The 16189-nt window shown below is 52.8% G+C and overlaps 1 protein-coding gene across 16 annotated transcripts in view; it reads left to right on the top strand.

Moving 5' to 3' along the window:
- The window catches only part of RAP1GAP2 (RAP1 GTPase activating protein 2), a gene marked incomplete at its 5' end in the record, with an annotated part of 219295 nt that overhangs the window by 106892 nt on the left and 96214 nt on the right, over positions 1-16189 (top strand). For 13 of the 16 annotated variants that reach the window (XR_014793065.1, XM_084862918.1, XM_084862909.1 and 10 more), the window contains one exon: positions 12955-13039. The exons of the other annotated variants lie outside the window; for them this stretch is intronic. Coding sequence is in view for 12 of the 13 variants with exons in the window: in XM_084862918.1 (XP_084719044.1) it covers positions 12955-13039 (85 nt within the window). The remainder of the gene's footprint in view (positions 1-12954; positions 13040-16189) is intronic. 16 annotated transcript variants of the gene reach the window in all.

Raw genomic sequence — 16189 nt, forward strand, 5'->3', positions numbered from 1 at the left:
AATGCAAGGCCAGGAGGAGAACCAGTTACCAGGGAAGGACATGAGTTGAGTAACAGACCAAACTGGTGGGGATTGGGCAAACTGCCTCAGACACTTGAGCGGGGAGTTAAGGTCATTTAGAGCAACAGCCGAGAAGACCGAATTGCAGTGGAGACGAAGGCTTGCCCCGGACACTCCAACTTAGTCCCTGAGCTCCGAGGGTTTGTGAGCTGCTCATCTGCTTATTCATCCTTCGGTTCGCTCAGTGCCAGCAGCTCTGTCGGGAGCTGGGCCTGTGGGCAGGGTGTGCATTAGAGTCCAGCGAAGGGGCCAGAATGGTGGCTCACCAAGGCCCTGTGCTCCCGCTGAGTCAGGAGGTGAGCCTGGCCCAGGGAGTAGGTTTCTGCTCAACACTCGGAGATCGTGGTTATCCAGCGGTGCTCCAGGCTGCCAAGCCCTTTCCCTGAGCCTCCCAGCCGTAGAATATGCTGCAAGGGTCGTGCTCAGATTCTAGGATGCCGCTGGGGCTCTCACCGTGATCCTGGCCTTCCTCTCCTAATGTCCCCGAGAAAGCAGCAGGTGCTGGGAGGAGGCAGGAGGCTTACCATCGCTGGGTTTGGTTCACCTGTGCTGGTCTCTGTAGGCGGGGTTAGAGCACATAGTTGGTAAAATGAGATTGCAGTCCTGGTTCTTGGGGGCGAATCAGTTACGCTCAGTTGCTTGGTCACAGGTGTACCCCTGTGCCCTGGACATTTATCTCCCAAAGATGCAAGAATGATGCCGAAACCGGTTTGGCTCAGTGGATAGAGCATCATCTGCGGACTGAAAGGTCCCAGGTTCGATTCCGGTCAAGGGCATGTACATTGGTTGCAGGCACATCCCCGGTGTGGGTTGTGCAGGAGGCAGCTGGTCGATGTTTCTCTCTCATCTATGTTTCTGGCTTTCTATCCATCTCCCTTCCTCTCTGTAAAAAATCAATAAAAATATATTTAAAAAAAGAAAAAAAGAATGAGGATAGGCACGTGTCCTGTCTGCAAGGCAGCTCCAAGTATGTGTCTTTCCAAGGAGTGAAACAGATAGGGAGGAGCATTATTAATAGAATAGATCAGACATTATTAATAGAATAGATCAGACATTATTAATAGAATAGATCAGACATTATTAATTGAATAGGTCAGACACATTTGCCCTGAAATGCTATGATCTGAGTCTGCAGAGTCTGTCGTTTAGTTTGAACTAATGATCAAGATCACTAATCTGGTGACAGAGTAATGACTTATTCAGAAGAGTTAAGGCTTGAGAGGCAGAGTCTTGGAATAGGGTGGGGAGATGGCTTGGCTGGGCGCCGGGTCCGCTCTGTGGTGGGTGACCCCCCGTGTTAACAGACTGTCGGGTGGTTTCTGAGCACGGTGGTTTCACACACCACTGTGCTGGGCACTGTGAGGGGCACTTCTCCCCTGGGGCTTCTAGGAATTCAGCCGAGACCTGGGACCACTCTGGGAGCCATGTGTCCTTTCAGGAGCACCATTTTTTTTGGTTTGATTCAATAGTTGATGTTTATTTATTACTAGGGGCCCAGTGCACAAATTCGTGCACCTTGAAAGGAACTGTGGGCACAGAGGTGGGTATTGGTCCATCCTCCATGCCCCTGCCTGGCCCTTCCCCCCACTCCCTCCCCACACTCCGTCATCCCCTGTCTGTCTGCAGTCCTCCAGTCGCTGCTGCTCCCATGCACTGATGGTGCTGACCCCCCTTGCACCCACTGACAGTGTGGAGCAATTGGGGCGGGTTCTAGCGGCAGCTGCTCCCCGATCAGCCTTCAAGAGCAAGGGGAGGTGGAGAAGCCCTGAGGGGTGATTGGGGCTGGCAGCCACCGCTCACACCTGCTGATGGCACCAAGAGATTGGGGCTGGCCCCGGGCACCAGCAGTGGAAGTGAGTGGCAGCTCCAGTACCGGCAGCAGATGTGAGTGGGGCCAGCACCAGCAGCAGGTGCAAGTGCCGGGTGGGACTGCCGCGGGTGGGACTGCAGTGTGTGGGAACGAAGAATTTTCAGTAACAGACAAAGGCTCGCCCCGATGACAGTGACTGGAGCCCCACCTTGGTCTGGCGTCCCTGCTCATCTGCTCCATCATCCCACCCTGGCCGATGCCTGCAATGTTCCTGGCTCTGTTGCCTGCTGCCAATGCCTGCCATGTTCTGTGCGTGGCCCCTGGTGGTCAACGCATGGTTGTTTGGTCATTCTGCTATTTGGTCTATTTGCATATTAGTCTTTCATTATATAGGATGACTAAATAATGTTTATTGTTGAGCTAAAGAGGGTGCTATAATTTGGTTTTCTTTTTTGTTTAACCTTCCTGCTTCTACCCTCCCAAGTAAATGATTAACTCATGTTCTCCCCATTAGCATAGTTTTCCATGTACCTATATTTTTCTATTTTTAAATTTATTTTACCATAATTTCTTAATTTTTTTTCCTGCCCAAAGCTTGCACCCATTAGATATCCTGTCAATTCCATTCTTTCCATCAGGAGTTTTCACGTTCAGAGCTTGTTCTCCTCTACTGGGCTGTTGCTTTTGAATGCAAGAAAAGGTGTGGGGAGTAAACTTTTTTGAGCTCTTGCATACTCCAAATAGTCTCTTCTACTCTCACACTTGGCTGATAGTTTGCCTGGGTATAAAATGTTAGGTTGAAAACAATTTTCTTTCAGAATTTTGAAGGTATTACATTATTGCCTACTAGATTCTAGAGTTGCTGTTGAAAAACCCAATGATCTGATGATTTATATTTCTTTGTATACGGTGTGTATTTGTATTTTCTCTCTGGAGTTGTTGAGGATTTTTCATTTACCCAGGTGTTCTGAAACTTGCTGACAATATTTGGAATACATCTTTTGTCATTCATGTGCTGGGTACTTGGTGGCCCCAGACTCAGGTCTTTCAGTTCTGGGAAATGCTCTTGTACTGATTCTCTGATAATTTGCTCGGATTATGGTGAAACAACACCCATTTTATTGGTTGCCTTGGCAATGGATGGCTCTTCTCTGCTTCATAATGTCTTTCTGGAACCTTTATTGGCTAGATATTATTATTGGCTACGCTCAGTTGCCAATAAAGATATTATATCCTCTGATGTTTTTATCTTCTCTGTTTCATTTTCCATATCTTTGTTTTTTGTTTTAGTCTTTCAATCCTATTTCTGTTTCCTAAGATCTCTCTCTTTCCCGACCATTCCATGTTTATAGTACTCTCTCTTCATGTAATGGATACAAAATGTTATCTCTCTGCAGGTTTTAGTTTATAGTATTTTTGAAGTTTCCATTGGTTCCTTACATTGTCTGTTTTCTTCAGCTTCCTCTTGATGTCTGGCCATCCTTAGCCATCCCTCTGTACCCAGGAGCAAGCCACTAGAGAGTGGATCAGGGACTCTGTGTTTGGGCTGGTGTGCCACCTGGGGGCGGGCATCCATGCAGGGTGATGGTTGGGTAGCAAGTAGCCTTTCCACTGGAGGAACCCCGGTGTTGTCTTTTCTGACAGATTATTCAGTTTCCCATGGCAGGGAAGGTTGAGAGGTCATCTAGCTGGGGAAGGAGGGATAGGTTGGGAGGAGTGTGGGGGTGTCCAAAGCCTAGTGTCTTAAGTATCAAGGATTCCCCCAGGTCATCCATCCTGGTCTATCTTCCAGGTGCCTGTGATCTCGTGTAGGCTGAATTTTTCTTTCCACTACATTTGCTTTTGTCAGTTCACACTTTAAAAATAAAAAAAATCCCACACTATTATTTTAAAGGGGCTTCAGAGAAGCATTAGAAATGCATGCGGTCAATCTGCTATGTTCATCATGGAAATCTTAACAGGCTTAAGACGATATCTGTTTCCATCTCTGTCTCTATATCCATATTCATATGCATAGTTATAGATGTCGCTCCTAGGGAAGTGAGGGAGAACTACTTAAAATTACTTTTTATTGTGATACGTTTCATGCATCCAAGCCGAATGATAAAACAAGCACCCGTGCACTTGCCATCCAGGTCAGGAAATACTAGCAGGCCGGGAAGATGCTGCCATTCTTGCTTCTTGACTCCATGGCTTAGTGGGCGTGATTCTGAAGCTGTCTGAGGCCGTGACCTTGGGAGCTAGCCGCCTTTGCTCGGGCCATGACGTAGCTTCCTCATCGGAGGCCAGGCAGTGCCAAGCAGAACCGCTGGCCCCGTATCGGAAGCTCCTCGGCAGGCAGTTTCCAAGGGATTCGGCGCGTAAAGGGCTGGATGAGATGTGCCCGTAAGTCAGTGATGTCCTCGGTGCCTGGGAAGTGGGGCCTCTGTACAGTGGGGTGACTCGCCGGCCACCACCCCTAGGCACTCGACCTTCCCTCACCTTCCCCACTCCACTCCGTCCGGCGGGTCCTCCCTCTCTCACTTCTCCTTTCCAGTCCCCACTGAGCACTCTGTTCCTTTCTGACTTTTCAGCTCTACCTGTCCCCCTTTCCCCACGCCCCCCCCCCCTTTCCCCCCAGTCTCTCCTCCCATGGCCTCAGCCTCCACCTTTGTTCTCCTCACCCCGGACTCTCTGTTTAGGCTTCCGTTCTTCTCGGATCCCACCTAGGTGTCCCAGGGCCATGCAGTGTGACCAGAACGAATGAGTTATCAGCTGCCTCTTGCAAACCCAGTTCTCCTCCGCCCGTGTCATGGCTGAAGCATTGATCATTCCGCTTTCAGAAGTCTTTTCACGTGTTTGGCGCTCTCGTCCTCCTTTACCCTCAGCCGCCAAGTGCTCCTCATTTTGCCTCTGAGATGCCTCATGGCTCTGACCCTCTTGTTTCATGTCCATGGCCATGAGCACCGGGGAGCCCCTCCCGCTCATTCCTCCCTCCACCTCCTCCCCTTTCCATCCCCCTGTCCTCCTCTCTGCCGCCTTGGCACCCTCCAGCAATGCCTTGCGGGTCAGCCAGCCCTGCCTTCTAACCAGCTGCTCCCCTTTGCCACAGATGCAGTCAGATGGCTTAGGGCCTGTTCCCCCAATCCCAGCCATCAGCAGCCACCCTCACTGTTTCCACCACGTCTGTGTGCCACCTGTGCTGGTTACTGACTAGTTTCCGTTAGCTGGCTCAGTGCTAAAACCACGAATAGACTAGTTTTAGAAGGCAGCGTCACTACCGTAAAAGAAAAATCAGAGTGGCCTCGTCACAAATGGAAGGTCACTGTAGAAGATCAGTACATAACCATTACCATCAAGACCGCCCCAGGTCACCTCGGCTGCCAGTGGGGCAGCATGCCCCCCACTCTGGGCAATGTGGTGGGGCGCCCCTCTCAGGGGGCTCCTGTCTTCCCCACGGCAGTGCGCTCAGAGGTGGACATTGTGGTCTGTACCCTGGCTTCCCTTGGCACCTGCCCTTTCTCCTACCCTTGGCCCCGTGTAGGGACTCAGGGTCTTCCAGGGAAGGGCAATGTCATCCTCACCCGTCACACCCCGAGAGAAGCCAGCGTGCCCTTTGACGCTGCTGGGGTGGAGTGTCACCCAGGCCTCCCTTGGTCCCTTGTGCATCCACAGCTCGATGCCCAGGCCATGGCCTGGGGTGGTCAGCCACACCTGGCACACCCCCTTTACAGCCCTGGCCTCTGCCGTCCGTCCACTCCTTACTGGGCACCCCTAGAGCCCTTGGGCCCCTGCCGCTCCTCCCCCCTCCCCTCACACAGGGCCCTGGCGCTCAGGCTGTGTGTGGAAACCAGTGGTGCTCCCTAATGTGACTACCCTCTTCCCGCCCATCCTGCTGCGGTGGCCTGGGATCTGAGCTCAGTGTTCCTGTCTGGGCTGTTGATGGTTTATACTATTTGTCCCGGGCTGCTGGTCTCTGTGTCCATGAGCTCCGGGGTTGGGTGTGCTCGGTGGTGGGGGAAAGGTTGCTGATTTGCATCCCCTGGGGAGTGTCGAATGATCGGAGGTCCAGGTGGTGCTCCGAGTCTCCACGATGCACTTTGAATATGCACGGGTTTAGGATGTGCCACCAAAGTCCGCGGTGCCAGGTGCCGACCGGTGAGCCACACCGTCTCCTTCCCACGGGGTCTCTCAGGGGCACCGGAGGCTCTCCCTCCACCTGCTGGAGCCTCGTTCCTGAATCCAGTCACCCATCTCCTCCCTCCACCCCCTCTGCCGGCTCTGCTGGGCTCGTGTCCCTCTCCCCTTCCACATGGGCCCCCACACGGGGTGGACGCTCACATCTTCACCTCTGGGCTCTCCATTGGGGTTTGTGTATGTGCAGGACCTGGTGGCCTCCACACAATGGCTGTGCTCCCCTGTCTGTGCCTTCCAGGCTTAGGGTCCAAAGTATGTGGGCATCTGTGTCCCCCCAGATTAGAAGCCGTCCCTGCCTCCCCTCCCCGCTCTGGCTGGCTTTGTGCTGGTCCCCTCCGTCAGGCCCACTCCTTCCAGCCCACTTGACAGCAGCCGTGGCAACAGTAACGGTGGCGACCAGGCCTGTGTTTTTGCTGAGGACCTGGCACTGTGCTGAGCGGGTTACAGGCCTTATCACACCACCTGGTCAGGGGCTGGCATTTTACAGTTGAGGAAGCTGAGGTGCAGAGAAGTGAAGTGGCTGATCAGGGTCACAGGAGTCAGTGCTGGAATTCTAACCCATGCCTGTTGGACCATAAAGCCAGTGCTTTTGATCCATTGCACATACTGCCTCCCTCGAGGCCCGAGCCTGGCCCTCTGCTCCAGCCTGCTGCCAGGGTGTCCTGCACACATGGATGGACCTTCTGGAATGTTTCCATGCATGGGGATGCCGCAACACTGCTGGCTGGTAGAATGAGGGTTCCGTGATTGTGCCCCTGGGCCTTGGGTCTCTGTAGGCAGCAAGGTGGATTCCTCTGGGCATGGGCCCTCAGCCCCCACCTAGCCCGGTCCACTCAGCCATCCCCCTGGCCCAGCTCACCCAGTGAGCACATAATTCTCAATCATCATGGAAAATGTCTAAAACTGGTCACATGGAGAAGCTGAGCACACTTTGCTGAGTCCTGTGTAGGAAAGTTGGAAGGTCATATGAGTTGTGAGTTACGTGCCCATTCAGCAGAGGGGAAAGCTGAGGTTTTTACTAAGACTCTGTCCAGCTTTTCATAGTCCAGGCTTCTGGTTTCCTTTTTCTACCAATTGTGTGAGTTTCAAATGATTTCTCTTGAAGTTCTTTATTTTTTATATTAGAGGCCTGGTGCACGAATTCGTGCACCAGTGGGGTCCTTCAGCTTGGTCTGTGGGATTAGGCTGAAACCAGCTCTCCAACATCCTCTGAAGCGTCCTGGATTGTGAGAGGGCACAGGCCAGGCAGAGGGACCCCACCGGTGCATGATAGGGGCTGGAAAGGGACATGGGAGGTTGGCCAGCCGAGGAGGGACCGCAGGAGGCTCCAGGGTGTGACCTGTTCTGCCAGACTCCAGTAGCAAGCTAAATTACCGGTTGAAGTGTCTGCCCTCTGGTGGTCAGTGCACGCCATAGCAAATGGTTGAGTGGTCTTTAGCATATCATTAGCATGTTACACTTTGATTCATTGAACAGATGACTGGATAACTAAACACTTAGCATATTAGACTTTTATTATATAGGATTATGTTAATGCTATTTTATTTCTTTTAAAATTTTATTTATTGATTTTAGACATTCACACACACACACAGACATCAATTTGCTGTTATACTTATTTATGCATTCATTGGTTGATTTTTGTATGTACCCGACTGGGGATTGAACCCGTAACCTTAGTATATCAGGATGACGCTCTAACCAACTGAGCTACTTGGTCAGGGCAATGTTATTCCATTTCTTATTGCTTATGGTCTAGTTGGTTGTATAAAATATAGAAATGTGTAGTTAGAACTCTAAAAATCTCTCCAAGGGGATGACTCTGCTGCACGCAGTTAAGAGTGCCGGGAGCACTCTTTTCCTTCTTTCCACCCTTCCTTCCTGCATTTTCATTGCGCTGCAGTTCACATATAAGATGTTGCTTTCAACAGGGGGAGTGGTAAGGAAACCCTGCTCAGCATCTTAGGCATCTCCGTGAAGCAAGAACTTGCACACAGCCTGGCCCTGTGGGCACCACAGGCAGCACACAGCCTGGCCCCGTGGGCGCCACAGGCAGCTGGAGAAGAAGTTAAACAGCAGGATGACAGAAGTGGAGCTCAGTGAGCCCCTTCTTTCTCCTTCCTTTAAAAAATTGATATACAACTTATATGTACTAAAATTCACCCTTTTAAGGTGGACAGTTCAGCAGTTTTCAGTATATTCACAACATTGCACAACCGTAACCACTGTGTACTTCTAGAACATTTTATCACCTCACACTATACCCCAGGCCCATGAGTGGTCACTGCTCTCCCCTCCTCCCACAGCTCTGCACAACCACTAACTACCTTCTGTCTCCGATTTGCCTGATCTGGGCATTTCACTTAAATGGAATCATACAATCCACTTTCGTGTTCCGTTTTTGAGGTTCATCTGCGTTGTGGCATTCTCACTACTTCACTCCTTTTCATGGCCGAGGAATATTCCCTCCTGGGAAAGACCACACTTTGTTTATCCAGCCGCTGGCTAATGGGCAGTTGGGTTATTCCGCCTTTGGGCTGTTGTGAGTGATGTTTTTCATTCCTCTGGGTTTGGTTTTCCCAGGAGCTCTTTGCAGTGGCCAGCTGTCCCCATTCCTCTAGCATGGCTGTTTGGGAAGCGAGAGGAAGCAGAGCCCAGCGTGGTGGCTGGCAGGAGGCTGGTGTCCGGGGAGACGCAGGGAGGGCTTACCCCTGGCCCACTGCCATCCGGTGGGAGGTGGGTATTTCCCCTGTGGATTATTAACCAGACAGTTATGATCCTGAGAGTAGATCCCTGGGGTTAGAATTGGTGCTTAGTTGAGATGCCAGAAATGTTTTCAAAGACATTTAAATGGTCCTGGACCCTTGGTTCTCTCTCTACAAGGAGACCAGATTGCCATTTTATGAGTCACGGTAACAGTAAAGATGACGATGATGATGATAATAATAATGGTCTACATTTATATAGGTCTTTATTTTTCATTTCATTCCTTAGAACCTTGTCACCCCCATCTGCAGATGAAGGAACCGGGACCCAGAAAGGGGAGATGACCAAGGTCACACAGTGGGGTAGCAAGAAGAGCCAGACTTGAACCCAGGAATCTCGTGATTCGAGGGGTGGGCATTTTCATAGAAGTGTGTGAGGGATGATGGCTGCAAGGGTTTCAGATGGTCTGAGGCAGAGCCAGCGGAGGCTGAAGTGAGGACCCTGGATGCCTGGGTGCTGAAAGTGGGGTCCTTGTCCTCAGGGCCTGTCCAGTTCCCTGTAAACAGTCCCGTTTGGATGACTTATCTTTTAGTTTTTCAGCTTCCCCTCCAGGCTCTTTGATCATTTCCTCCTGAGATTTGATTTGGCCAAAGGATTTGCATTTGGCTAAAGCCAGTTAGCACCTCTCCTGGCCTCCCTAAGCCCTCTCCGACCGCCTAGGCTCTGGGAAGGAACCATGGACATAGGAGCTCAGTGCCATGTGGATCCAGGAGGGAGGCACGCTGAGTGGGCAGTGCCCTGACCCCCTTAGGCGGGAGGAGGGCTCCTGTCCAGTCCATTCACACCTGCTCTTACCCTCCTTCTCTTAGCTGAGTGAATGGTCTTCCTCTCCTCCTCGGCCTTCTCTCTGCCCTCCTTCCCCCTCTGCCTCTCTCATCACCAGCCCCTCCTCCTGTGCATCCCTGCGTGGGTCCGGGACCCCGAGTTTTTAGAGCTGTGGGTGGGCATTTGGCTGTCTTGGTTGAAGGGGCAGTTTCCAATCTCACTGATACATGTCAAGATCCCTGTGGGCTGCTAGAAAGATGTTACAGAGACTAGCGAGGGTCTCACCTCTGCTAATAATTTACTCTTTAAAAAAAAAAAAAATATATATATATATATATATATATATATATATATATATATATATTCATTGATTTTACAGAGAGGAAGGGAGAGGGATAGAAAGTTAGAAACATCAATGAGGGCAAACCGGTTTCAGCAATAATTTACTCTTTACTTATAAAAATTAGATCAGATTCAAGGTCACCCCTTGATAGACTCAGGTCACTCTCACCTACTCATGTGTGACATTTGCCTGAGAAAGGGCTGGGATTACTGTCTTATCTCAGTACCAGTCAGTAGCCGGGCTGGCTGGCTGTCCTTGGGAGGGTGGCTGACACTTAAATGTCATTGGTGGTGGAGGCTGGGGCAGGACAAGGTGGGGCCCAGCTGACCACAGCAGGGGCGCGAGGCTGAAGCAGGGATTTATTTCATCCTCGTTTTGGGTCCTCTGGTTACAAAGCCAAGGCTAGAGCCTGGGACGTGGGCAGCGTTTTTGTTTCCTAGGGCTGCGGTAACCAAGTAGCACCAACGGGGGCAGCGGGTTTGAAACAACAGACATTTACTGCCTTCGTCCTGGAGGCTGGAAGTCCAAAGTCAAGTGTCAGCAGGGCCAGGCTCCAAGCATCGCATGGGAAATCCTTCTGTTGGGAGACACCCTGTGCTCCCACTTGATAGTCCTCACTGCTCCCTGGAGGTGACTCCAGCATCCGGGGCACACAGGCTGGCGCAGGGGAGAGGGGCTCAGTCCGGGGAGGGTTTGGTACGGGGTGGGCAGCGGGGGGGGGGGGGGGGGGAGACACTGTCTGGGATGCAGGGACCTTGGAAAAGAATCACATCTGCTCTGGTCTCACGGGAGTGGACATCGTGGGCCTTATGGACAGACCCATGTACACAGGCATCCCCTGATCACAGGTGTACACCTGCCAGGATTGCCCTCCTCTAGAGTTTGTGTGTTTGGAGAGCCAGGGCAGCCACTGGTCAAGTTCGCCCACAAGCCACCTCCGGGGGCATAGGCCAGAGGTCCTCAGCTAACCCCCAGGTGTCCTATAGACTCTGATTTGTGGGGGGGGGGGGGCCTTGCCTCCCTTCCCTCCCTGCATGCATTTTCCTACTAGGCTCCCAGCCCCTGAGGGGAGCTGCCTTCCTCTGTCCTCACCTCAGGGACCTGAGGGTGGTGCTCTTCATCCCTTCTCTTTCCCCACCACGGCTCTCAGGGGTGCAGCCCTAGAGGAGGGACCGTGGCTGCTTGGGAGAGGGCAGAGTGGCAGGAGGGGTGGGCCTGAGTGGACCCAGCTCTGTCAGGCCCACAGGCAGGTGAGGGCCGGAGTAGCCAGGCTGGTTCCCATTGTGGAAGGGAAGGTTGGTGGTTCTGGCAGAGAGCTAGAAGAAGCTGCGTTCATTCGTGTGTGTGTGTGTGTGTGTGTGTGTGTGTGTGTGTGTGTGTACATGTGCTGAGTCTTGACCCTGTTGATTCTTAAGCTCGCTATAGTCTGGTTCAGGAGGGAGACCCTCTCTCCAGCTATCAGAATGAGGCAGGCCAAGGTCAAAGGAGGAAAGCCCGGCCTCGTGGTTCAGTAGTTGAATGTAGACCTATGAACCAGGAGGTCATGGTTCGATTCCCGGTCAGGGCATATGCCCGGGTTGCGGGCTCTATCCCCAGAAGGGTGCATGCAGGAGGCAGCTGATCAATGATTCTCATCATCGATGTTTCTATCTTCTCTCCCTCTCCCTTCCTCTCTGAAATCAATAAAAAGTATATTAAAAAAAACACAAAGAAAGGAGGAGGAAGGCAGATGGAGGAGCAGAGGGCGAGTTGGCAGGATGGGGTTAAGGGTCACAGGGAGCCTGTCCCAGCCAGATGTCCACTCAGCCTCCTTGTCCTGCTTCCTGGAGGACAGGCTGCGGGGCAGGCAGGGCTTGTGTCAGGGTGGACAGGGCCTGGGGCACTGGCCTGGCTCCTCTTAGTCTGGGCCTGTCAGGCTGAGAGGAGCTGGGACAGGGTGGTGGCTGGGCCCGGGACAAGGTGTGCTCTGGGCAGAGGGGTGGGCTTCTCTCATGAAGGAGGTTGGGATTGGAGCTGTGACCCCCTTTGGCAGTACATGGGCGGCAAAGCAGTGCAGAAGCATTCTCTCGAGCTGGCAGGGGGTGTTCCTTGGTTATTTAAGGGGGACCAGGTATTGGGGCTGTCTCAGCAGCTTCAGGCTGGGGCTCTGGAGAGGGAAGCATTTGCAAAGTTGGGGGTTGGATGGTTCATCCTGATCTTTTAACGCTCCTCGTACTGTGACCCTTGCCTTCCCTCCCATCCCAGGATATAACTGGGGCACGTCCGGGACGCCAGAGTCCCTCGTCCGGGGACTCCCCGGGGTTCTGCCCAGCTGGCCATTGCGTAACCGCTGCCCTGAAGTATTATCCGGCTGCAAACATTCTGCTTGGAGATCAGACTGTGTGCCAGCACTCCCTGGTCACTGGAAGGGCCAGATGGAAAGTGGAGGGTGTGCGAGAGTGGGGAACCTGTCGCAATCATGTTGTCATGGCGACACAACTCTGTTTAGCAGTCTCCCCATGGCCCTAGCCCACAGGGACTAAAATAAGTTTTACCTGCAACTCACACAGCAGGCAGCCCCTCCGCCCAAGGCCAGCTGCCTGGCTGGGGTGCGTGTGTGTGTGTGTGTGTGTGTGTGTGTGTGTGTATGTGTTGAGGGACGAAGGGGCTACAGAGAGGATGATTAGAAAATGTTCACCCCTCGACCCTTCTTCTCCACCCAGCCCCACCAATCCTGTATCTCTTTAGCCCCGCGGCTCTCAGCCTCAGAACCACCTGGAGAGACGGTTAAAATGCACATTCCGGGGCCCCGTCACCCGAGAGTCCCGGGGTGCACCTGAGAATTTGCATGTCTCGCAAGTCCCCGCTGCTGGAGCAGGGACCACGCGGGGAGCAGCCCTGCTCTGCGTGTTACTCCAGCGCAGTCAGGAGGTGCACCCACTCTGGTTTGCTCAGTGTGTGTCGGACGGTGCCCCCAAGCCCACGCTTTGGAGGAGCGGGGACGGTGCCGGCGGGCCCCCACTCACCTCTGCTGTGTTCTCTGGCCTCCTCACAGGAAGCAGGAGCTGGCCAACAGCTCGGATGTGGCCCTGCCGGACCGGCCGCTGTCCCCTCCTCTCACGGCGCCTCCCACCATGAAGGTAAGAGGCTTAGAGCTGGGGAGGGGGGAGGGGCGGGAGAGGGGCCGCTGAAGGCTCTGCTTTGTTTCCGCACCCGGCCCAGCTGCGCCTGCCCAGTGAGGGCACGGGGTGCCCAGCCTCCTCTGGAAGCAGAGTTCCCCTGAGCTCAGCAGCGTGGGAGGGAGGTGTGACTGGGACTCAGGGGTGTTAGGTGAGGAAATAGACTGGGCTGAGGGGGGCTGGCGGGATGCTGGGTAATCAGTGAGAGCCCTTGTAGAACAGTGGGGTTCCGGAACAAGGGCCCCAGGCAAGAGCAAGTGGGAAAGGTTTAGAATGCAGCTGCATGCAAGTGCCTTAAGGGGCTACTGCCCAGGCGGGCTGCCAGGGCCTGCGGATAGGAAAGCAGGGGTCCCATGGGTTGGGACCCTCCTGGTTATTTTTTTTTTCCTTTAAGACATTTTAGATATGGCTTTTAAATTGATTTCTGAGAGGAAGGGAGAAGGAGAGAGAGATAGAAACATCAGTGATGAGAATCATTGATCGGCTGCCTCCTGCCCACAGCCTGTGACCTCTTGGTTCATGGGTCATTGCTCAACCACAGAGCCACACACTGGTCAGGCCTCTCCTGGTTCTTGAATGGAACTTGCATGCAGGTCTACCTGCCTCTGACTGGCCTTCTTGGGCTGGCCCTGCCACCCCAGTACCGGTAGAGTTGCCTTAGAAGTTCTGGGTGATTCTTTTCCTGTTAACATTTTATTCACAAGTCTGTCTCCTGGGAAATCACATCCCAGGTCCCCAGGCCCAGCCCCATTTCATTCCTGGAAAGGGGCTGAGGGGCGGCACCCTCCCCCCTATAATGCCCCTCCCCCTTTACCCTAGACCCCCTTGGTGGCATGGTCACCCACACCTGATGTGGCCCTCAGGGAGGAATTGGCTCAGGCAGTGTCACTGCCTAAGCAATGCACCGCCCTCCCTCCGTCTCTCCCTCCCTTGCATTTTGCCAGGTGAGGATTAGCTTTGAAGAGGTCGCCGCTTCCTGAATCAGCTGAGGGGACATGTAGGCCAGCCTCCGGCTCTGTCCTGGAGCTCTGCTGTGAGGTGACTCACAGGGAAATAGGGCTCTTCTCTCCCCTGATCTGGAACTTGTAGTCTAGCCAGGGAGACAAGAGTTGGAAAAATAATTTTAAGAATGAAGGATGGATAGTTCGGTGTGATGATAATTAGGGCTGCTCTCTGCTGCATCCCCTCTTCCCTGACCTGATCTGTTGCAAAGTGATATCCCCAAAGAAAGCGGGTAAAAAACCATCTTTCCATTATCACCCATATTAAATGCCCACCATCACAGAGCTGTGTGGTAAGCACTGAGGGGCAATATCTCTGAATGGCAGCAGCGCCTGCCCTGGTTGGACTAGGGTTCAGGAGTGGGCGGGGCATAGGGCTGACTGAGGACCTCTCTGCTCTCCTTTTGGGTGCCCTAGGGGGCACTGACAGCCAGAGGACCTTCATCAGCCCAGTCGCAGTGCTGGCATCTGAGCCAGGGGCTGGGTCCCTTGTTTGCACGGCGGATTGAGAAGCCTGTGGCCATCTTGCACGTTGGTCTGCAAGATGGGGTGCGGGGTGCTTGTCTCTGTGCTCATGGATCGGGGGAGGGAGTATGCAGGGAGAACTCTGCAAGTTTCCTAGCACGAGTCACTGAGTCCTCCTGGCAGTCTTCAGTTGCTCACATGCTCATGTAATTCATTCAACACCCAATATTTATTTGAATGTTGTATTAGTCAGGACTCTTGGTTTCAAGGGACAGAAACATAACTCACTTTGGCTTAAGAATAAATGGGAATTTATTGCCTTCATAATGGCTTTCTACTTCTTTGCTGTACTGGTTTCATTTTTTTGTTAAACTCTGTCTCTGTGATGACAGGAATGTGACAGCTGCTCCTACTTGCTAAGTGAAGAGTCTCTTTTCCCCAGTAGTTCTAACAAAAGGCCCAGGGAGGAAGCTCATTGGCCTTGCTTAGGTCACGTGTCTATTTCTGAACCAATCATTATAACCAGAGAGATGGAAGGCTCTGACTGGCTAGACTTGGCCTCGTCTCCACCACCTAAACCCTAAGGACCAAGCGTGGGAGAGGGGTGGCTCTCAAAGGGAAATTCAGGTGTTACGATGGGAAGAATGCTGGCCATGTGGCATTGTGGTCCTTGTTGTGGAACTTGTAGTCTAGCTAGGGAGACAAGAGTTGAAAAAATAACTTTAAGAATGAGGGATGGACAGTTCGATAGGAATATTCCAAAGACGTACAGCATAACAGGGGAACAGTGTAAGGTCTGTGGAGGGGGAATCTAACCTAATCTTGGAGAGTGTCAGGGAGGGCTTCTTTGAGGAAACTATGTTTAAGATGAACCTTGAGGGTTGAGTAGGAGCCAACTGAGGGTGGAGGAGGGTGTTCTAGGTGCTTCCTACTCAGTGAGGCCAGGAGACCACAAACACCTGCATTACTTGGGAAGCTCCGCAGAAGTGGAGAATCTCAGGCCTCCCTCCAGGCCACTGGATCGGAATCTGTATGTTAGCACCATCCCCATTCATATGTGCTCTACACTCAGGAAGCCCTGCTGTGGCCTCTGAAATGCTCTGCGGCAGGAGAGCCCTGGCTTCTCCAACCAGAAGACCCGCATGGCCAGAGCACCCACGGTTAGGGATGGAGGGACAGACCCTTGGAGGTTCTGCTGAAGATATCGGGCTTCTTCCTGCCGAAGGGCAGTGAAGTCATTGAAGGTTTCAGTCGGAGGAGTCAGATGATGGGGAAAATCACCGTGGCTGTTGTGTGGAGAGGGTGTAGAAAGGAGCAGGGTGGAAAGTGGGAGATGAGTCGGGAGCTTCTGTAGGAGTCCAGTGAGGAGAGGATGGTGGCCTGACTCTGAAGGGCCTGGGAGGTTATTTGGGAACAGTCAGATCTCAGATTTCCTACCGGTAGACTGTAGGAAATAGGAGGATCTGGGAGAGGTGGGATCCACTGGATCGATGGTACAGCCATTCTCTGAGATGGAAGGACCCGGAAGAGAGGGCGAGGGCTTGGCTTCTAAGTGCTGGGTTGGACATACTTGAGACACGAAAGGGGATGTCAGTGAGTAGCTGGGTATTTTGGGGGCCAGGTTTAGAAGGAGGGTCTGGACTGG

This window comes from Pipistrellus hanaki (assembly GCF_964339955.1).
Source record: "Pipistrellus hanaki genome assembly, chromosome: 16".
Classification (NCBI taxonomy): Eukaryota; Metazoa; Chordata; class Mammalia; order Chiroptera; family Vespertilionidae; genus Pipistrellus; species Pipistrellus hanaki.